The 24,135-nt window shown below is 36.0% G+C and overlaps 1 protein-coding gene across 5 annotated transcripts in view; it reads left to right on the top strand.

The window, feature by feature from the left end:
- Positions 1–24,135, top strand: part of TBCK (TBC1 domain containing kinase) — a 196,061-nt gene that overhangs the window by 130,153 nt on the left and 41,773 nt on the right. For 4 of the 5 annotated variants that reach the window (XM_070452250.1, XM_020901197.2, XM_020901198.2 and 1 more), the window contains one exon: positions 22,595–22,770. In XM_070452250.1, the coding sequence (XP_070308351.1) occupies positions 22,595–22,770 (176 nt within the window). Of the gene's footprint in view, positions 1–2,831; positions 3,296–22,594; positions 22,771–24,135 lie in introns of those variants that run through there. The other variant, XM_020901201.2, reaches the window with a different exon arrangement.

Raw genomic sequence — 24,135 nt, forward strand, 5'->3', positions numbered from 1 at the left:
AGTAGTATGGGCTGCATCTTTTCAAAGTACCTTGCTGACTGAGGGTACATGAGGGAAAGTGGCTGGGCACATACATACGTTCAGTTCAGATGAAAGAGATGATCAACAGTGCCCTAGCCTTGTCCCCATTACAACCATCCTGTTCATTTTCGCATCTCAAATGTTGTTCAGACAGAGCCCTTCAAATCTAGTTAGCAAGATTATTTTCATTTTATATAAACTTACTTTTCTATGGTATATCAGTTGCAAATTTGGGGTGTAATTTAATTCAACACATCAGGAAACTATTTTGGCAGATGGAAATAATGTATCAGGAAGGGATAAAAACATGTATTAGATTGTTTGGAAGGGTAAGCTGAACCAAAATCTCAACTCTCTTGCTGAATGAAACAGAGTATAAATGAATAAATATAACAAAATAACTCCAGGATAAGTCTTTATTTCCACGTCAAGAATATTAAAATTAGTGGTCCATGTTTGCCATTGCTTTCCATCATTGACTGTTCATATTTTTTCTCATTTTAAAATTCCATTTGTTTCACGGCAGCAGTCTAAAACTTGAAATATTTACATATTGAATATCTTAAACATTTACTGCTACCCCTTTTTTGTGAAGTGTGAGAAATCAAAATTCCAGTTGCATATTAAAGATCTATCTTCTTCTTATAGAAATCCCTGGGTCTTCTTTTGCTAAATCATTAAATTAGTAAATGCCTCTTTTCTGACTGTAGATACTTCAGTGTTCACAGTCTGTTCTGAATGGAACAGTGCCCTCTTAATTCAGTGAGTGAAACAAGGGCAGAAAAATGCCCAGAGCCAGACAAGAATCAAATAATGACTGAAGGAGCACTAGATTTCTCAAGTGTGCTGTACTGAGGGAGGCTGGGCTGTGGCGATGGATCTTGGGAGGGAAAAGAGATGTTTACAAGTTTGGGATAGGAAGGTATTGAGGATGGAGTTCTTGATAGAAAACACAAAAGAAGAAAATAAATAAGAAGTCTTGTCATCTTTGGTGGAAATAACACTTGTCGTGACTTAGGGTAGAGTATCCTGTTTAGAATAGGCCCAGGCCAGCAGCTGGGCTGATCTGAGACACGGCACACTTCCCCACAGACATCAGGGTGAGACTTTGACACAACATTACCATATCAGTTGACAGGAAGATTGTGCTGGTGACAGTTTTCATTCCTTTGCAGTTTGATTTAGTTCAGTATGGATTTGAGACAGTTCCTAAAGCAGTGTTTTTTCACGAGTGAGTCTACAGAATACATTTTCTTCATGAAGACTGTTGGGCGCAGGTAGCGCAATTCCAACTTGCTAATGAACATCTGGGTGCTTGCACTGAGATCTTTCTTATGCGTACTCAAAGTCCAGGGATGTCATTTCATGTATCAGTGACATTCCATGGCATTTAAAGAGAAATGGATTCTGGCGCTATTCTACAGAAGGGCTATCAACAAGAGACACATACAGGATTCTGTGAGTCTAATGATTTTCACAATCCCAGGGCATAAATGTCTTGTTTTTTTTTCAGCTATCCTTCCAGTATATCCTATAAACTATGCAAAATAAATACACAAGCCTTGTTATATGATATATACTACCAAAATTTCAGTTAATCCAATTTGTATATGTGCTGACAAATAAAGGTGAATAATGGAAAAGAAAAGGCAGCTTTCATCTGCAGTATCCTCGTATCTCCTAGAGAATTAATGTTAAAGTTTATTTGTTTCTTCATTTCTCCCCAAAGCCAAAATGAGCAACTAAACTGGAATTATTTCAGATATATCTATCTGAATTATAGGTTATTGCTCCTAAATCCTATAGAAATTAAGTAAAACAAACACTAGCAAAGAATAGATTAGAATCCTGACATACTTCATTTAATTAATTCATTTTAAACTCTCATGCTTATTAAATAGATACTTGAAATAGTTTAAGATTAATAAAATGTTTGTTTTCTTGAAGAAACTAAATGGTTCCCACTGAATTCCAATAGCCCTCTTACGGAAAACTAGATTCCCACGTGTACTTATATCCATTTCCGAATCCTATTTTCAGTTATAGTCATCTGTTTCAGTTTCTTTCTTTTCTAGTACCAGTACCAAGAGGTTATTAGAATTATAATTATATCATACGTTTGGCACTGTGTTTCTACAGGAATTGTAGAATTGGCTTGTCTTTTTCCCTCCTCCCCTGGGAAAAATATCATTTTGGTATTTATGCTGTGATTAAGTTTATAAAAAGTAGAGAAAATTGATATACAATAATGAGTTTTATATTGTCCAAAATCAGAGTATACCTTTCTGTTTATTCATGCCTTGCAGTTTTTCTGTGGTGTTTTATTTCTTATGTATTTCTTATTTTGCTTATTACTATTTTAACCTTTCTCTTGCCATTATTATTAGGATATTTTATTTCATTATATTCTAGCTGGTTATATGTAAAGAAAGATTGCTGGCTTTACAGTTGAATGTAAACAACTACATTGTTTAGGATAGATTAGAATTTCAGACCCCAGCTCTGCCATACCCAGCTGTATGACCTGTTTGCTTATCCACAAAACAGAGATTAATAATTTTACATACTTCATCAGATAATTGGGAGTAATAAATTAGTTAATATATTCAGAACATTGCTGGCACATAGTAAACACTCTGTAAGTTTTCTCTTTCATCCTCATTATCGTTATCATTTATCTGCCATGTTAATGTTCTCTCATTATTTATAAGTTTTTCAGTTGATTTAAATTTTCCAGTTGTATATAATCTAAAAATTTTAACTTTGCTTCTTTTACAATTCTATCCATCTTATATCTTTCTGTTGTTTAGTTCATTCACCTCAGTCTTCAGAATGGTGTTAAATAACAATGGTCATGAGGGACAGAGCTTCCCAGATGGTGTCGTAGTACAGAGTCTGCCTGCCAGTGCAGGATATGCAAGATTGGATCTTGCAGGTTGGATCTCTGGGTCAGGAAGATTCCCTGGAGTAGGAAACGGCAACCCACTACAGTATTCTTGACTGGAAAATTTCATGGGCAGAGGAGCCTGGCAGGCTACAGTTCATGGGATCACAAAGAGTCCGACATGATTGAGCACAATGGTGGACATCTTTAGTTAACATTTAGAGTTAGTGACAATGTTCCTGGTATTTTACTTGCTGAGTTTTGACTTCAAAGATAAATTTTATCAGGTTATGCAAGAACCATGCATTCTGATTTCTTAAGAGTTTTATCAAATGTCTTTCAACATGTTTTTTGAATATTCAGGAGTAAATAAAGAGAAACAATAACTATTATTGGCTCCTGAGCTTTTTGTTGTTTCAGCTTTTGGCTGCTAAGTCGCTTCAGTTGTGTCCGACTCTGTGCAACCCCACAGATGGCAGCCCACCAGGCTCCGCCGCCCCTGGTATTCTCCAGGCAGGAACACTAGAGTGAGTTGCCATTTCCTTCTCCAATGCATAAAAGTGGAAAGTGAAAGTGAAGTCGCTCAGTCGTGTCCGACTCTTCGCGACCCCATGGACTACAGCCCACCAGGCTCCTCCATCCATGGGATTTTCCAGGCAAGAGTACTGGAATGGGGTGCCATTCAGCTTTTGGAGCCAGCTGTAAATCTAGGCTCTGTCCTCATTTCTGTTTATATGGAGGGTATTGACAGTAAATACCACAAGCTCATTAAAGATCTCACCAGCCTTGTCTTTGGTACAGCAATCTCTAGACTTTCTCCCATAGGGATTTCTTGGCGCTTCCAGCCAGAGAGCATTTCAGTCATTACTTGACTTTGGTTATATAGTGAGGAGAGTGATGAGAGAATTTCCCAAGTGACAAGGAACACAGGAGCAAAAATTTCCTTCTATGTATAAGGGGAAAAGTGAGAGAAAAGGGTAATGATGTCAGTAACCCAATTTAAGTAAAGGCTGTACCTTGGAAAGATAGAGTTAGAGATGAAAATATCAATTGAACTAACTAAAACGCCTCTTTGTCCCCAGTTGGCTCTACCCCCTGAGTCTCTGCTGCCGTTGAAAGCTGACTCTAAAGTTCTGTGTGAAGTAGCAGCTCTGTTGCATTCCAGAAGGAAGCTCTCATATGTTCTGCCTTTAGGAGCTTAGCTGAGGGGAGCCCCTCTCATGTTTAACATATTCATTGTGTTTATCTCAGCCTAGGAAATTTATCAAGTTCTGCTTTTATTTTGAAAGTACTTCCAGAAGCTTTTAGGAAATTGTAGAGTAGCCCCAGCACCACCACTGCCCATATCCATCACCATGTTGTCCATGGTTTTGATCCCTAGATCACTCTGAGAGTTCTCCACTTACTGCCTCCATGTCTTCCACCCCCACTTCAACCACTTCAAACTAAAATATTTCCCAGGTACCTGTCTTTGAAATGCATAAGTTCTTATTGATCTAAATTTGTATGTATGCTTATACATACAAACAGTACTAAGCCTCATAATTAGAATCATTCCTGAATCTCTTTAAGTAGAAACTCCTCTGATGTCATTAAGTGTTATGTACATGTTTCTAACTTTTGTCCTAAGAGATAGGCAAGAAATTTTCTGACCTATTAACAGTTGAAAATCAATCAGAAAAAAAATTGTCACAGAATTCTAGAGCTGAAAAAAACAAAAGATGTCTGCTCCTGGCCCTTCATTTTATACATGAAAAAGCTAAGACCCAGAGAGATGAAATATCTCCAAAATATTGATATTGTATATCAAAGAGAAAATTACTTTCTTTACAGAAATTTAGCTTACACACAATTTTTTAGGAGCACATCTGTGACAATTTTAGCATTAAATCCGTTATCACTGAAGAAGTTCTTTCTCCATATGTTTCATATTCATGTACATTATCTTACTTATTTGAAGGAGAAAAATATTCTCTCTAGTATGAAAGCTATGTTATGCAGCTTCCAGAGCATGACAGTTTTATTTCAGACTTCCATTTCACATACTATGTTTCTGTATCTTAGAAATAGTAACCTTTCCTAGTCTCTTTACAAGCAAGAGGGATAAATGAAAATACTATAATGCCATTTAAACAATTTATTTTTTAAATATCTTTGCAAGTTGATAAAGTTTTTGAGGATTGTTTTTCTTTGTTAGTGTTCCTTTGAGAATGGTAGTTAATGGCTCTGCCGGTCCCTCCTCATGTGTTAGCTAGAAATATCTATCACTAAGAAAGCAGAGTCTGCTTATTGTAGACATGTGGGAAAATAAGAGTTACTGGATATTGCTCTAAAAACTCTCAACTTTATGTATTCTAAGCCTTATTAGTAGTTTACATAATGTAACATTTACTCAGCAGTATATGGATGTACCTAACAAAAGTAACTTTTTTCCGTTCCCTTTTTCTTCAAAAATCATTTATAATTTCTTATGACCTAATCTGCAGTTTTTATGCTGATAATTCCAAAAATATGATCCTCTAGCCATTGTTGTTCTGTTGCCCAGTCGTGTCTAACTCTGTGATGCCGTGGACTGCAGCATGCCAGGCCTCCCTGTCCCTCACCGTCTCCCAAAGTTTGCCCAAGCTCATGTGCATTGCATTGGTGATAACATCCAGCCATCTCATCCTCTGTCATCCCCTTCTCCTTTTGCCCTCAATCTTCAACCTAGCCACATCTTCTCCCAAACACCAGTTTCTGTCTCCAGCCGCATCTCAACACTTCAGCTTGGTAGATAGACCCTGTGCATCCTGTTTCACAAGTCTAAATCAGAACTTGTCTTCCCCTTGTCTACTGTCTGTCATTGTTACTGTCTTCTTTTCTCCCTTAGCCACCCATGTCCAAAACATAAATGCCATCTTTGCTCATCCCTGTCCTTTATCTTTCATAAAATTTCCTACAGTGCCTCTCATGTATTCTTCCTTTACCTTTAATCAATACACCCAATTTTACTGAACAGCTACTGAATTTCAGGCTCTCTGCTAGGTAGTGGAAGTGTAAAAACAAGCCCTAGTCCCTGCTTTCAAGGAGCTCATGGTATATTTATTGGAAGAGACCAGTATCAGTATGGAACAGGGTCTGTAAACCTGAGATACTCTGGTTGGATAATTGTGAACTAAACTTGAAAAAAATTCTTTCAAAATGAAAATAGCTTCCTGACAAATTTCTGCTTTGTTCATGGCAGGATGAATTGAAACAAATGTGGAAAGGATTTTAAATGAGAAATTTATTCCGCATACCTCCTAGAGGTAGAACCAAAGCTTTAGAATCAAAACACCTTCCCAGTGTGTTTGATTGAATTGCTTCACACAAAATATACATGTAAACCCCCACTTCTTTTCTTCACAAACTCCTATTCATCCTTTTAATCTTTACTCATATGTTACCTTTTTAAGAAAATGTTTCCAAATTGTCCACTTGCTTCTGGGCAAATGAACCACTGCTTTTCCTGTATCATGATGGAAAGCAAACTTCAGTGAGTTCATCTGTGCAAGAAAAGAAAGTAGAGGTGAGAAGATAGATAGTAGCTAGGAAAGTGCTTGCCCGTTGGAGAGTAATTGTATTATTTAGTATTTAATTTTACATTTAGCTTTCACTATGGATAGGAGAGAATTGGATGTATTTGTAGGCCAAGGGAATGACTGAAGGAAGAAAAGATAATGAATAGAGCAAAACTCTTGGTTTCCAGTGTCATCACTTAATCTAGATCTTCATAAAATCCACTTTATTACAAGACTTTCTGCCTATTATTTTTCCCATCTCTAATTCATCCTGCAAAATATGGCCAAATTAATCTTCCTAAAATGTTGCTGTTAACATGTGACTCATTCCTCCAAAAATCCTACAGTTCTTATCTACTTCTTATGTCCTTGACCTTCTCTGTCTTCAGAGCCCTCATGGTCTGTCGCCTATCTACTTATTCAGCACTATTTCTCTCTCTTTCTCAGGACAGATGTTCATTCAGTAAAACTAGTCTCTTCATTACCATTTTCGTACCCACTGACTCTAAGTTCTATCAAAACAAGTATCTTTGTTTTGTTCATGAATGTATCCCAAGCACATTGTATATACCTAATGGGTGCTCAATAATTATTTATGGACTGGTTCCTTGCTCATTCACATCTTAGAACTCTTACAATTATCTGCTTATGTAACATTCCTCTTCCTCTTTTCTACTTTGCTAAACCTTACTGATTTTTCCTGACTCAAGTCCCACTTCTTCCACCTAGTTTTTGCTAACTACTTCTCCCCATTATTGTGTTTATTCCTTTCCCTGTGTTCTCATAGTATGTAGCTGTGATTCCATACACTGAATCTTATGAGAGAAGCAGTGTAATAATGTGGTTAAGAGCTCAGACGCCAGAGCCAGGCTGAAGTTGAATCCTGGCTCTGTTACTTCCTGATTATGTGCCCTTTGTTATTTAACCTTTCTCTGCCCCAATTTCCTCATCTGTCAGTTCAGTTCAGTCCCTCAGTCATGTCCAATTCTTTGCAACTCCATGAACTGCAGCACGCCAGGCCTCCCTGTCCATCACCAACTCCCAGAGTCCACCCTAACCCATGTCTATTGAGTCAGTGATGCCATCCAACCACCTCATCCTCTGTCGTCCCCTTCTCCTCCTGCCCTCAATCTTTCCCAGCATCAGGGTCTTTTCAAATGAGTCAGCTCTTCAGATCAGGTGGCCAAAGTATTAGAGTTTCAGCTTCAACATCAGTCCTACCAATCCTCATCTGTAGCATGATCAAAATAATAAAATCTATCTCACAGAATTGTTGCAAGATTGAAATGAGCTCATATATGTCAAAGTGCCCATCACAGTGACCAGCACATAGCAAGCACAATATAAATGTTTTCTGTCATTATTGTATAGTTTTATTATTGCTTTTATGTTAGTATTTTCCAATCAGATTAGGGACTCTTTGAGGTGAAAATGGTATTTTATCTCCATCAAGATGGCTCAGCACAAAGCTGGTTAATTGAATATTTTTAATTGATGATTTATTAAAAATTTAGACTATATTAAGACTACCATGAAATTCAAGCTGCTGCTTTTGGGATGTGATTTTTAAAAACAACTTATTTCATATAAAGATATACAGTCTACCAAACATTTTTACCCTTATTATATCAATGGATCCTTAAAATAAATTGGTGAGGTGTCATTATTCTCTAGTACAGCTTAGAATTATATGGTCAGAGAAGGTAAGCATCTAACACCCGCTCTCTCAGCACTACCACATCCCCCTACTTCTTGCCTGCTCAGACAGGTACAGGACAGATTATTAAGTCTTCTGTATAAACAGACATTCTGCTACAAAAGAGAATATCACTGCCCCTTCTTTCAGGTATGCCCAAATCTCTAAAAATGTCTTGGGCACTCCCCTTCACTTACCTTGTGAGAGAGCGAGAGGGAGTGATTTGAGTGTCCAGAAACACCTACTTCTCTACCCTGCAGGATGAGAAGGGAGGGGCATCTTATCTTGAACACTGTGCTTGCCATGAAGTTGACCCACACCACTTCCAACTAAAGCGCCTTATGTAGCTTTATAATAATAATTGGAAGGGGTAATAATTGGAAGTTGTAATTTCAGTCACTTCTCACCTAGCCCCGGGCAGGGGCGGGCGGGGGAGACTTGGTGGCTTTTGCTGGCAGTTTCTGTTTCTCGTTAGCATGTTAGAGCCTCTTTGTTTCAACCCAGGAACAACATCATTCAGCATCCTGTTACACATGCATACATTCATTTATCAAACATTTCAGCACCTTCTCTGGGCAGAGCCCTCTCATCTCTTGCTATGAGAGATAAAAAAGAAATCTGAGCAATTTAAGCTGCTGATATACCTGGCTCTTTATTGTCATCAGCATGTTTGTATTAATCCTGTCTCTCTCCTCAAAATGTTATATGTCACTTGAAGGATCTTTGGAGTAGAGTTTTCCTTAAGAAAGTATATTTAAAAAAAAAAAAGTATTTTCATTGTGTTGAAATATACATTATTTAATACATAGATAGCTGGCCCTGTGATGTTCCCTGTCTTATAAACATGCCTACTTTTGCTCTTCATGCTTTCTGATTTCCACCTTTCTTTTAGAAGTTTATCTTTAGTGTCACAGTTGGTGTTCTAATTCTAAATGTTTTTGCTGGAAATAAGGAAGCTCCCTCTCTATAGGAAATCTATACAATGTGTGTCACTGTCTGTGCTACCTCATTTTAGTTTCTTGAATTAGATATTTAATAAATGCTGCTTTGCTTCCAAAATGAAGAAACTTTAAATTGACTCAAAGAATCAGTACTATAGACCTTCTAAGGCCATCCTGTCCCAGAGAAAAACCCTCAGAAGCTCCAGGAAACTATCAATCTATCATGTATTTCCTGAACACCACTCGTGGCCTCATTTATACCCAGGTACGACTTAGCAACTAAACCACCACTGTAAATGTCGTTTGAAATCCTTAATCTTCAAGTGGCTTTAGAGAAGCTAATTTTTTATATTAAGATTTTATCTTTCTTTCTCACCCTCCCCCTAAACACACACATACACAAAATAATATAAGAAAACTGCTTCCTTCCATAGGGAAGGGTGTTTGTTTTTTTTAACCTTCTAATATACATTATGAGTATGATTACATAGGGAGTTGTTTCTGAGTGCAGGATCAAAATATCTTACTCTTAAAGGAAATGCAATTCTTGCTAAGAAAAATAATAGCCGGTAAGCAGTAATCTAGTAAATAATTTCTAATATCTTATATTAAACTAGGAGAACCTGTATAATTATTTAGTGATGGTAATGTAATTGACATTTATGTTGATAGAAGCTTGGAAAAGTATATTAAATATTCTTCCATGTAGCCAATAGGCCCTTTTCTCTAAATTCTTCATACATTTGATGAAGAGGTGGATAAAGATCAGTTTATTCAAAAATTTTTTCACGTGGAAAACAAGGTAGTCCGTACCAATGAAACATGGCAGTAAACCTCAAACGTTTTTTCTCCAATTGTCTGTATTAACGTTTGTGTGTCTCCTTTCTGAATGCATGAAAGCTTGCCCTACTTGCTCAGTTTTTTTTAATCATTTAAAAGCTTCATCTGAATTTAAACATAATAATAATTTTATTGTTTTTCTTTAACATATTTTAAACATATTTCTCTACATATTTTCTAGTGCTAGGTCTGGTTACCTACAATGGTGACCGGAAGCCATGAGTTTTCATTTGTGAAGCCTTTTTATATTGCTGTAAATATTTGGTAAGAATTATCCTCAGACAGATTAGATTCATAGTTGTGAAGTATTTAAGAGAAGTATATAATAGTGCTGGTTGAAAATAAATCTCGTATTTTTATAAATGTTTAAATTTTCAAAAAAGCTCATGCTGAATGATTAAAACAAGCACAGATTAGTATTAAGATAAAAAGTTGTTAATTCCACTGATTCACAGACTTTTACAATTTCTCTGCATCATTCTTATATCTATGAAAATATATTTTATACACAGGCACGTGTTTATGCACACACACATATTCACTGTGATATATGTCACCAAACTGGTACTGTAGTGAATTTATTGGGTTTTTTAAGTATTTATTTTATTTATATACTTATTTATTTATTTGGCTAGGTCGGGTCTTAGTTGTGGCACAGGATCTTCATTGTGTCGTGTGGGATCGATCATTCACTGTGGCGCACACACTCTCTAGTTATGGTGCGTTTGCTAATTGCTCTGCAGCATGTGGGACCTTAGTTCACCAACCAGGGATCAGACTCGCTTCCCTTGAATTGCAAGACAGATTCCTTAACCAATGGACCGCAAAGGAAGTTCCAAACTTATTGTTGTATAGGATCTTTATCCCCATGATAATGTATCTTTAATGTTTCCTCTATTAAGAAATAGTTTTCTAAAATGAGGTTTTATTGGGTGAATGGTATTTCTTTACATGGATCTATTGTTATTTATTTATCCTATCACCTTTTGTTATGTGTTTAAAGTATCCCAGTTTTTCATAATTTAAGAAAAACAATATATTTAATAAATACTTTCCCATACTGCTTTGTACAACCTGTGATTATATCCATGGAACAGATTTCTAAAAAGAAATTTCTGTTGCATTCATATTTGAAAGTTTTTTAATACATATTATGATTTTTTTCCTTCAGAAAGTCTGTGTTGATTCACATATCTAAAACATATGTATTTTATTTATTTTTATGGAAGTATAGATAATGTGTTAATTACTACTGTACAGCAGAGTGATTCACTTATACATATTTACACATTCTTTTTAAATATTCTTTTCCATTATGGTTTATCATAGGATATTGAACATAGTTCTCTGTGCTATACTCTGTGTGTGTGTGTGTGAAGTCACTTCTGTTGTGTCTGACTATTTGTGACCCTATGGACTGTAGCGCCCTCCCCAGGCTCCTCTGTCCATGGCATTCTTCAAGCGAGAATACTGGAGTGGGTTGCCATTTCCTCCTCCAGGAGATTTTCCTGACCCGGGAATCAAATCCTTGTCTCTTATGTCTCCCACACTGGCAGGCAGATTCTTACCACTAGCACCACCTGGGAAGCCCTGAACTATACAGTGGAACCTTGTTGTTTATCCATTCTGCATAATGAAAGCTTAATGTAGAAGCTCCAGTCCTTCCCTCTCCCAGGCCCCACCCACCTTGCCCCCACGAATCTGTTTTCTCTGTCCATGATTCTGTTTCTGTTTAACAGATAGGTTCATTTGTGTTATAATTTAGATTCCACATATAAGTGATATCATATGGTACTTGTCTTTCTCTACCTGGCTTGCTTCGCTTAGTATGATAGTCTCTAGTTGTATCCATGTTGCTGCTGCAAATGGCATTATTTTATTTTTGTGGCTGAGTAGTATTCTATCGTATATGTGTACCACAGTGTCTTTATCCATTCATCTGTCAACGGATATTTATGTTGTTTCCATGTCTTGGCTATTGTGAATAATCCTGCCATGAACATAGGTGTGCATGTATCTTGTTGAATTATAATTTTTTCCAGATATATGCCCAGGATTACTACATCATATGGTAGCTCTAGTTTTAGTTTTTTGAAGAACCTCCATGCTATTTCCACAGTGGCTGCACCAAGTTACATTCCCACCAACAGTGTACAAGGGTTTCCTTTTTTCCACACCCTCTCTGACATTTAATATTTGTAGATTTTTTAGTGAGGGCCATTCTGACAAGTCTGAGGTGGTGCCTTGTTGAGGTTTAATATGCATTTCTCTAATAATTGGTGATGTTGAGCATCTTTTCATGTGCCTTAAAACATAATGTGTTTTCGAGTTCTTCCCTACATGCTTACTGTTAAGAGTTCAACCAACAGCAAAAGATTATATACTCATGTTAGGATAATTCAAGACTGGTTTGTTTAGAGAGATAATAGTTACAAAGATGATGGTAGAATGTTGGTGAAAATATGAGCGAGAATGCAGTAAATTATGAAAATTAGCAATAGCACTGTTACCACCTAAAAGTCAAAGGGATGAGGAAGGAAGAGGTTATCAGAACATGGGAAATGAGAAGCAGGTTGAGAAAGCCATCTTGAGAGGAACAGTGACCTTTGGTCAACAAACATAGCTAGATCAAGGTGAATTTTCAAGTACGGAACCAAGGGATTATGTTACCTTAATCTACTCTCTCTATTGTCTGAACCACCTTGAAAGCCAGAGGACCTGGGATCCCTCTTCTAGGTCGAAACAGAGGCCTCCCACCAGTAGAGAACAGGCAGGAACCAATGAAGAGTGAATCTGGAGGGACAAGCAAAAGATATCCAGAACACTTACTACTGTCTTGACTGTACATATAGTTTTTATATATCTGTGATTAAGGTAAAAACTTTTTCTTTACTTATTTGTGTTTGTTTTTCCAGGTATATGTGTATATCTCCCCTCCCTTCATTTTAACTAAGCAGGCTGTTTTTTCTTATTGGTTTGTCTTATTTGGTTTAAAGAGTTCTTTATATATTAAGGGCATCTTAAATTTTTATTTTCACATATATTTCTCTTATTTAAGGGTTCAGATTTTGCTGTATGCTTGAAATTAATTGAAGTCATCAATTCTTACTCTTTTGTGATTCTACTTTTTACATATAATTTTTTGTTCAACTTGCAAATCATTTTACTTTGTAGTATAAGATAGAGCATGATTTTATTTTATGCTAGGTAATAAATGATGCCTACACTATATCCTAAATAATACACCATTTCCCCTAGTGATTTGATATGGAATCCTATTCTTTTACAGCATTCTTTTATTTATTGAGGTCTTTCTATACACCCCATTATGGCCTGTTAGTCTCCTAGTCAATTCTGGTGCAATATCATGTGGTGATATTTTATACAGTTTTAGCATATGACAATGTATTTTATACTTTTTCACTGTTTTCTTGACATTCTTATCTATTTAGACAAATGAACTTTAGAGTTTTTGTTTCAAAATCAAAAAGAAAGATCCTTTTAGAGTTTTGATTAAATTATAATGTATTAATACATTGTTTGAAGAGGAAATAAAGATCTTGTAATACTGAATCTTTCTTTCCAGATAGCATTTTATGTGTCTCAGATTTTTCTAATGCCTATCACAAAACTGTTTCATTTTCTTTAAATATTATTATTTTATTTCTAAGTATTTTGTTTTGGAGGAATATTTTGACATTGCGATTGAAAGCTTATGTTCCTTGGGTTTTTTGACTGGCTTCTGCTGCTATTGAAAATACCTCATGATTTTGTTGTATATATATCGTGACTAAAACTTTACCAAATTTTTACCAGTTTTTAGACTTTCCTCTGATTAGTCTGGATTTTATAAGACTATTTTATTATCTAAGAAATACATTTTTACCCAGTAAGTCTGCCTGTATGGTTCATCATTAAGTAGAATGTCAAATATTTGAAATGAAGAACATCTGTCTTAATGAAATCTTTCATTGTTCAGATTAGCTTTCCTTCTGATATGTGTTTACCATGAGTTTTTCTTTTTCTAAAATTGGGAATAAATGTGAAATTTTATCACATATGGCTTTGTGTCACCTACAATGATGAATTCCATGCTTTGTATCCTTTGACTAATTAAAGGTGATGAATTACTTTTCAAATTGTCCTTATATTGAACCATCCTTCATTCCTAGAATATCCCCTGTTTGGTCATAATATGCCATTCTTTTAAATTGCTACTGCATTCAATTTTCTAGTTTTGAGATTTTTTGAAAGAATCTATATTCATGAGGAATATTGAGGGGTTATGCATGCATTTGTGTTTGATGCCATTTTTGTTAGATTTAAGTATTAGGTTAAGATCGCTTCATAAAATGATCTTTCAATGTTTTCTTTGCCTTGGAATAGTTATATGAGAGACGTGCTTGGGGAAAAACTGTTTGGCACCTCTCTTTAAAGCAATTGTTTAAAAACTTTAAAATCTTACTCATTTTTACACAGTCTATTTAGTTGTTTTTGCAGTCTATTTAGACTTTGTAAGTAGTCTATTGTATTGTATTGTATTGTATTGTAAAGCACACACATGCACAGTTCATCATTCTCCTGAACTTTACCTTGGTCTATGAATATATAGGTCTATGCAGATTTTCTATTCTTTTGAAAATATTTTGAATCAGTTATTTTTTCAAATAATTTTGCATGCTTATATTGTTCTCATTTATAGATAATTAGAAAGTATAAAGAAAGGAAAAGAGAGATATAAAGAAAATATAGAGAGAAGCAAGAAAAGAAGCATATGTACTTATATTTTTCTCATTTATTATCATGCACATGGTTCATATACAGCTTTTCTAGTTTTATTGATATTCCCCTAAGTTTCAGCTCTGGTATTCATCTATTTTTTCCTTCATTCATATTTTTTATTACCATTAAATTATCATTACTTTACTAAGGATAGTTTTGTGTGTGTGTTTATTTTTGCCTTCTTTATATTCACCTAAGTCTGTCAATTAATTAGAGTATGTTTTGTAAGCTTATATGGTAGCAGCTGTCATCTCCAGTTTTTCAGTTGAGGAAAAGAGAGATGGCTGTGAAGAACTACTGAGGCAGACATAGGTTTCAGTGTTCTTGATTAGCCATCACAGTGCCCAGAGGCTAGAGACTCTGGTGACTCGCCATCCCTGAAGAGTCTGTCTAGTGATCCAGACAAACAGCTTTGCTCTGTAATGTTCTGTAACCACATTTGTATTCACTCATTCGTTCATTCATTAAGTAGCTATTAACAACTTTTGGTGCCAGATCGTGTGCTGTCTCTTGGAGATACAAATATGAAAAGACGTAGAACCTGCATTTAAGGATTTTGTAATTCAAGTGAAGAAACAGATAATGTGTTACAAGTATAGTGATTACTATGATGCAGCACAAAATTACTCAGGAAAAGTAATAGAAAATTTAGAAATACTATTTTATTCATTCGTATTCAGCAGATATATTATGTGTCAGATAATATGCTGAAACCTGGGGAAATCATAGGTGTAAAAGTAACTTTGCTTGTCTTTGAGGAGCTCTTAGTCTGGTGGAAGTAAATAATCCTATTACAATAAAGACATGTACCAGATGGGGACACAGGAGAGAAACTAAATGAGCCTGTCAGAGGTTAAAAAGACTTTCTTCACAGAGAGAGTAATGTTTGAACTGATACTTGTAAGGTGAGCAGGTTTTTATTCAGTGGACAAGGTGTGGCGTTCTACACAGAGGAAGCAACGTGGGCAAAGGTGGCACAGTGGATTAAAAAGGCAGATCGTCTGCTACTGCCAAAGCACAAGGTACAAGGTGGTGAGGGGTGAGAAAAAAGGTGACAGATACCAAGCATTTATTAAACTCTGCCAGTGTGTCAGACACTGTTCTAAATGTTTTATATAGATTAACATTTAGTTCTTACAGCAGCCCAGGAGGATTTAGATAACTGCTGTTATCCCACTTTATAGATGAAGAAATTAGGTAGAGAGTTTAAGTATCATGTCCAAAGTCATACACTGTGAGTGGGCTGGCCAAAATTTGAGTCTTGGTAATCTGACCCCAGCCTACAGTCTCTTGCTAGGATAGACAGATAGCAATTCATAAAAGACTTTATATTCTATACCAAAGAATTTGGATTTCACTCCATCAATGTCTAGAAGCCAGTGAGGTGCTCTTAATTATAAAATCTACATGATCAGATTTTTAAGTGTATGTTAGCTGCTCAGTTGTGTCCGATTCTTTATGACCCCAGGGACTGCAACCTGCCAGGATCCTCTGTCCATGGAACTTCCCAGGGAAGAATACTGGAGTGGGTTGTTCCTTTCTCCAGGGGATCTTCCTGACCCAGGGATCAAATCCAGGTCTCCTTCATTGCAGGCATACATCTTTACCATCTGAGCCACCAGGGAAGCCTGATCAGGTTTTTATTTTAACTCAAGTGGCATTTGGAATATGGATTAGAAGGGATGACTTTATGTGAAGAGAATATTAGAGGAAAAAAAGAAATAGCAAGAGGTGCAAACAGCCTCTACAGTCCATTTGAGCAGTGGCCAAGCCCTGAAGTAGGGCAGTAAATCAGGGAACAGATTCAGATTCAAGAGTTATTTTGATGGAACTTGGGGATTTGTTGTATAGGAATGAGAAATAAGGAAGGATGAAGAGTCTGCAGTGGTTTTCAGATTTCTGTCCTTGGTAACTAGATTGAAGTTAGTGCCAGGACATGTGACAGAAAATATGGGAAGAGTGTTCTAAACACTGGTTCTTTATTCTCATAGTTAATATTTCCAGGGATACAAAGATTTTTAAGTGTCTGCAAATCAGTAAGTGTGATCATCACATTAGCAAACTAAAGAATAACACCATATGATTTTCTCAAAATATGCAGAAAAAGCTTTTGATATAATTCAACATCCATTTATGATTTAAAAAAAAACCAACTCTCCAGAAGGTGGGCATAAAGAGAAATACCTCAACACCAAAAAGGCCATACATGACAAACCCACAACTAACTCAACGGTGAAAAGCTAAAAACATTTCCTCTAAGATCAGGAACAAGACAAGGATGCCCACTCTCACCACTTTTATTCAACATAGTATTGCAAGTCCTAACCATAGATATCAGACAAGAGAAAGAGATAAAAGGAATCAAAATTAGAGAGAAAGAAGTATCACTGTTAGCAGATGACATGATACTATAATAGAAAATCCTAAAGACACCATCAGAAAACTACTAGAGCTCATGAATTCGGTAAAGTTGCAGGTACAAAATTAATATATAAAAATCTATTACATTTCTATACACTAACAATGAACTATCAGAAAGAGAAATTAAGGAAACAATCCCATTTACCACTGAATCAAAAAAATAAGATAGTGAATAAGGAATAAACCTACCTAAGGAGGTAAAGGATTTCCCTGGTGGCTCAGACAGTAAAGCCTCTGCCTACAGAGACCTGGGTTCAATCCCTGGGTCAGGAAGATCTCCTGGAGAAGGAAATGGCAACCCACTCCATTATTCTTGCCTGGAAAATCCCATGGATGAAGAAGCCTGGTAGGCTGCAGTCCATGGGGTCGCAAAGAGTCAGACACGACTGAGTGACTTCACTTTCACTTTTCACTTTCTTTCAAGGAGGTAAAAGACTTGAAAAACTATAAGATGCTGATGAAAGAAATTGAAGATGTCATAAACAGATGAAAAGATATACCATGTTCTTGGATTGAAAAAATTAACATTGTTAAAACGATCATTCTTCCCAAGGCAGTCTACAGATTCAATCCCTATCAAAATACCAATGACATTTTTCACAGAACTAGAGCAAATAATTTTAAACTTTGTATAGAAACACAGAAGACCCCAAATAGTGAAAACAGTCTTAAGAAAGAAAAACAGAGTTGGAGGAATCGTGCTCCCTGACTTCAGATTATACTGCAACGCTACAGTAATCAAACCTGGTACTGGCACAAAAGCAGACACATAGATCAATGGAACAGAATAGAGAACCTAGAAATATACCCAGGCACCTGTAGTCAATTAATCTACTACAAAAGGGACAAAAATAGAGACACTTTCTTCAATAAGTGATACTGAGAAAACTGAATAGCTACATGTTAAAAAAAAAAATCAGAACATTCTCTAACACCACATGCCAAAAAAAGTCAAGTCTACCATTTCAGACTCTAAGATACCATGACAGAGTGATTCTCCTAGTAGTTTAATGGACACAGGAAGCTATCATGTTACCCAGGTTTGGAGTTTTGCTTGCTTGTTCAGCGTTATCACTAACACATTTAGATAGCCCTTTCAGAGAATTCACTCTACTGAAAGACAGTTTTTGTCAGTAACATTGCTAAATAAATTTTGACTCTAGTTTGGAAATGAAATATTATTTTTTTTTAGTCATCCTCAAAAAAATAAATAAATAAAGTCATTCTCATAACAATTAATTTCTGATATTTGGACATCTAAATTTAATGTGCATTGTATGTAGAGGGTCTTGGGCAGAAATGATAATAGAAATTTTCAGAGTTGTTCTGTAGTTAGCCTCAATTTTTGTCCATTGTCCATAAACAGTGTTCTGTGAATTTGAAATCCTACTCACACTGGAAAATACCAATATCAATGATACTAAAGAAGATTTAAATTTTATAAAGGAAGTTTTACTTTTATGCCTCTTAAATGGAAATTGTATAGTGAATAGTGAAATTGTGAATGAAACTGTCTAATAAATGAAAAACTAGATTCTGAATTTTTTAGTATTATAATTATTTTTTTCATAAAGCAAGTTGTATAATTTTTCTGAGTTTAATTTACTAATCTCCTAAAATTAATTGTAGATGAACATGCTTGTAACATATTAAAGTCCTTTGATGATGCACACTCAAATTTCAGAAAGTTAACGAACTTGTCAGTGACTCCTGTTTTCTTCTTTTCTTACCATTTCATAAAGCAATCAGTCTTTTCTTTGAAGAAGCTCCTCACAAGTGATGCATTTGATTGGAACCAACGCCAAGGTCAAATCTTTCTTTCATCAATCAGTTCTTCATAGAGAATACTTTGGTCAAATTCTTTGCTTCATCAGTCAGGCACGCCCTCCATTCAGACAAAACCTCTTTTAGAAATGCCCCATTCAGCACTGAATGACTGAAAGCAGAACCTAGAGTAATCAAGAGTTCTTTATTTTATCTTCATAAATGTACAGCTTCATGTGAAGGCTGAGGAAAATACCTGAAGAGCCTGCAATCTAATGAAAAAGAAGATAGAAGCATTGATTGTATGACTTGCTGATTTTAAAACTAATCTTTCTGAAGCAGTTTTAATTTGAGAATGTTTATGTAGACTTAATTTCTAATACTAAAAAGTTAAAATTCCTAATCCCTATACTTATTAAGTGCAATAAATTCATAAAACTTAGCAACTTCCATTTCTATTTAAAAGCTAATAAAATGAGAGAACAAGTGCTTTACTGTTACTACTAAAGAATTTATAACATACATAGTTACAGAAACCCAAGGGATGAGGGCTGACATTCAAACTCCCAAAACAATTGAGAACAATGTTTTTTTCAAAAGAAGTCTCTCTGTTATATGATGCATAGGCTTTATTCTCTCCTGCCTAGAAAATCTAAATTGGAAATTATATATGTGGAATCCCACTATGAAGTTGAGGAAAAAGAGAAAATAAGCAAATGAGATAATAGTTAGACTCAATCTTAAAAGCATATTAAGCATATAAGTAAAAATTTTTTGATTCCCCATATTTTAAATCAAGTGAATTTTGAAAGTTCTTAAATTTTCAAATTAGGTTAAATAAGTTTTCAAGAGTGACTACTAGTATTCAACAAGTTTATGTTGAATTGAGATGTATTGTGTTGCCTTTTGTGAAGGGTAGGGGATCCTCCTGCCCACCAAATAACATGAAGAATAATTGTGAATGGCCCTTAGTCTGAATTGGGCTTCCCTCATGGCTTAGCTGATAAATAATCGCCTGCAATGTGGGAGACCTGGGTTTGATCCCTAGGTTGGGAAGATCTCCTGGAGAAGGGAAAGGCTACCCATTCTAGTATTCTGGCCTAGAGAATTCCATGAACTATACAGTCCATGGGGTCGCAAAGAGTGGGACACAACTGAGCGATTTTTTTTTAAGTCTGAATCAGTATTATGACATGTAACAAACGTATGCAGACAAGTTTGGTGGTCTGGAGTCTGATTTTACCTCCTTTACAAGTAAGATACACTGTCAATTTGCTTTAATTATCTAAGAAAGCATTATGTTTTTCTTCATTTCTGAGAATCTAATTTCCACCCAACCATTCATAAGTAATGAATGGTTCTAACATAAATCATGTTAGAAAAGTTCAATACTGAGTCACAAAACAATTTTCATATTACCAGAGCTTTAATAAATGCAATTTACAATAACAGTAATTATACTTGAAGAAAAATGAAATGTGTTTAAAAGAGCTGTTTTTAAAGATAAACAGTGCTCTCATAAGGAAAAGTCTACCTCATTTCTTTCCATCATATTTGAGCCAGGAAGTTGTAGTGAAGGAAAAGGTTAATGGTTTCTTATGTGTGCTTTCCAGGTAGCTCAGTGGTAAAAAATCTGCCTGGCAGTGCAGGAGACACAAAAGACAAGAGTTCGATCCCTGAGTTGGGAAAATCCCCTGGAGAAGGAAATGGCAACCCACTCCAGTATTCAGTTCAGTTCAGTTCAATTCAGTCACTCAGTGGTGTCCGACTCCCTGCGACCCCATGAACCGCAGCACGCCAGGCCTCCCTGTCCATCACCAACTCCCGGAGTTTACCCAAACTCATGTCCATTGAGTCAGTGATGCCATCCAACCCTCTCATCCTCTGTCGTCCCCTTCTCCTCCTGCCCTCAATCTTTCCCAGCATCAGGGTCTTTTCCAATGAGTCAGCTCTTCGCATCAGGTGGCCAAAGTATTGGAGTTTCAGCTTCAACATCAGTCCTTCCAATGAACACCCAGGACTGATCTCCTTTACGATGGACTGGTTGGATCTCCTTGCAGTCCAAGGGATGCTCAAAGGTCTTCTCCAACACCACAGTTCAAAACCAGCAATTCTTCGGCACTCAGCTTTCTTCACAGTCCAACTCTCACATTCATACATGACTACTGGCAAAACCACAGCCTTGACTAGAAGGACCCCTGTTGACAAAGTAATGTCCTGCTTTTTAATATGCTGTCTAGGTTGGTCATAACTTTCCTTCAGGAGTAAGCGTCTTTTAATTTCATGGCTACAATCACCATCTGCAGTGATTTAGGAGCCCAGAAAAATAAAGTCAGCAACTGTTTCCCCATCTATTTGCCATGAAGTGACAGGACCAGATGCCATGATCTTAGTTTTCTGAATGTTGAGCTTTAAGCCAACCTTTTCACTCTCCTCTTTCACTTTCATCAAGAGGCTCTTTAGTTCTTCTTCACTTTCTGTCATAAGGGTGGTGTCACCTGCATATCTGAGGTTATTCATGTTTCTCCCAGCCATCTTGATTCCAGCTTGTGCTTCTTCCAGCCCAGGGTTTCTCATGATGTACTCTGCATATAAGTTAAATAAGCAGGGTGATAATATATAGCCTTGATGTACTCCTTTTCCTATTTGGAACCAGTCTGTTGTTCCATGTCCAGTTCTAACTGTTGCTTCCTGACCTGCATATAGGTTTCTCAAGAGGCAGGTCAGGTGTCTGGTATTCCCATCTCTTTCAGAATTTTCCACAGTTTGTTGTGATCCACACAGTCAAAGGCTTTGGCATAGTCAATAAAGCAGAAATAGATGTTTTTCTGGATGTTTTTCTTGCTTTTTCGATGATCCAGCAGATGTTGGCAATTTGATCGCTTGTTCCTCTGCCTTTTCTGAAACCAACTTGAACATCTGGAAGTTCATGGTTCATGTATTGCTGAAGCCTGGCTTGGAGAATTTTGCACATTACTTTGCTAGTGTGTGAAATGAGTGCAGTTGTGCGGTAGTTTGAACATTCTTTGGCATTGCCTTTCTTTGGGATTGTAATGATAACTGACCTATTCCAGTCCTGTGGCCACTGCTGAGTTTTCCAAATTTGCTGGCATATTGAGTGCAGCACTTTCACAGCATCATCTTTTAGGATTTGAAATAGTTCAACTGGAATTCTATCACCTCCACTAGCTTTGTTCATAGTGATGTTTCCTAAGGCCCACTTGACTTGACATTCCAGGATGTCTGGCTCTAGGTGAGTGATCACACCATCGTGATTATCTGGGTCGTGAAGATCTTTTTTGTACAGTTCTTCTGTGTATTCTTGCCACCTCTTCTTAATATCTTCTGCTTCTGTTAGGTCCATACCATTTCTGTCTTTTATTGAGACCATCTTTGCATGAAATGTTCCCTTGGTATCTCTAATTTTCTTGAAGAGAGCTCTAGTCTTTCCCAGACAACAACAATATTTGTGACTAATAAAAAAGTAAACATCAGCCTCCAACTAATAAAAATAAATGGAAAAAAAAAAGTAAACATCAGTGGTAGGAAATAGGTACACAGTACACTGCTAAAATGAGATATAGTTTTCTGTTCTCCCATATGCTATAGTGACTGATATCAAAAACTTGAAGACATCCTATACTGGCTATCATTTGTCTCTCTTCAATATTCTCAATATTTGTATTGTTTGTTCATTTTTTTTCAGTCAAGAGAATCCATTCCGTTAAATGACCTAAAGTCAGAAGTATCACCCCGGATTTCAGCAGAGGACCTGATTGACTTGTGTGAGCTTACAGTGACTGGCCACTTCAAAACACCCACCAAGAAAACAAAGTCCAGTAAACCAAAGCTCTTGGTAGTCGACATCCGGAATAGTGAAGAGTATCCTTTACACATTTAGTTTTAAAGGGTGGTACTGCTTTATTCACATTGCTTCCTTTTCATTTAACGGGCATGTGGTAAAAACAATGAACATGTTTGGGATTCCTCTGAATTCAGATAGCTAAATAATTCTCAAACTGGATGCCAGAATAGACTTGCATAATATTAATATAATGTTTCATAAGATAACATTACATACCAGAGACCTTAAAATACTTTCCAAACAACACCAGAATAATGAGCTATTTTCTTGGTTTTTGTGTTTCTCTGGTGTATATTGGTGCTCCTGGGGGAATTTGAATCCTTCCTGGCATAGATAAAACTTTGGCAGAGATGAAGAGTAAGTGTTTACCTGGTCTACCTCAGAGCCTCGAGAGGAAAGTTCACCAGATCTCAACACTGAACTTTTATTTATTATAATTTTCAAAATATTGGCTTATAGGAAACATGTTAAAGTATTTTCCACTGATATTTTACTATTAAATGTACCATAACTTCTGGTGGTTTTGCCTGACATTAAAATATGAAAAGTTACAAAGTAGTAATAGCTTAGTCTTTCTCCTTATATTTTCATCTCTATCAGATTTTTATAAAGCATGCCTTGATTGTCTATACTCTTAAATCTAGGTAAATGATTTTCTGTTTTTGTTTTTGTTTTTTTTTTTTTAAACTAGGTAACTACCTCTTAAAATAAATTTTTCTTAGAAACTCAATATATAAAATATAAATGAAGACATTTTTTGCAATTAATTTTCTTTGTAAGTTAACATTTGTAGCATTTACTAACTATAAATAAGGGTTGTAGGTAGATGAGGGTTGGCAAGTTGGTGGTTTCTTATATGCTGAAGTTGGCATATAAGTTTTCATGTGCATATTTTCAATCATAATTTTTGAAATGAAATTTTAAAATGAAATGCAAGCCATACATTTCCAGAATTCCTGAAGTAATCCCTAGAATCTTAGATTACTGAAAATACACTTTGAGAGCCTCCTACTTCAAATGATACCTCAGCATCTGTTCTGTGAAAAGTTTCTACTTTCCCTAGACTGTGAGACCCCGAGTTTGGGGAGAATATAAATATTCATGTTCCTGGTGTTAGGGCTTTAGGGGTACTAAGAGTTCCTCAGCACTGTAGAGTGGACTCCCAAAAGAAGCATTCAGTTCCAATTGACTGGTCAGGGATCCATGATGTACAAGTTCTTCTTATCTATTATTTCTAACGTTTTAAGTACTTTTAGTTTCTCAGTGTTTTAGTTTATGTTTCTTTTGGTTTATCCTTTAGTTATTGACTCATAAAACCATCCAAAAAAGCATAATTTTACAGTGATCTATTCTAATGTTAAGGACTATTACTATATAATTAA

Source organism: Odocoileus virginianus, chromosome 21 (genome assembly GCF_023699985.2).
Source record: "Odocoileus virginianus isolate 20LAN1187 ecotype Illinois chromosome 21, Ovbor_1.2, whole genome shotgun sequence".
NCBI lineage: Eukaryota > Metazoa > Chordata > Mammalia > Artiodactyla > Cervidae > Odocoileus > Odocoileus virginianus.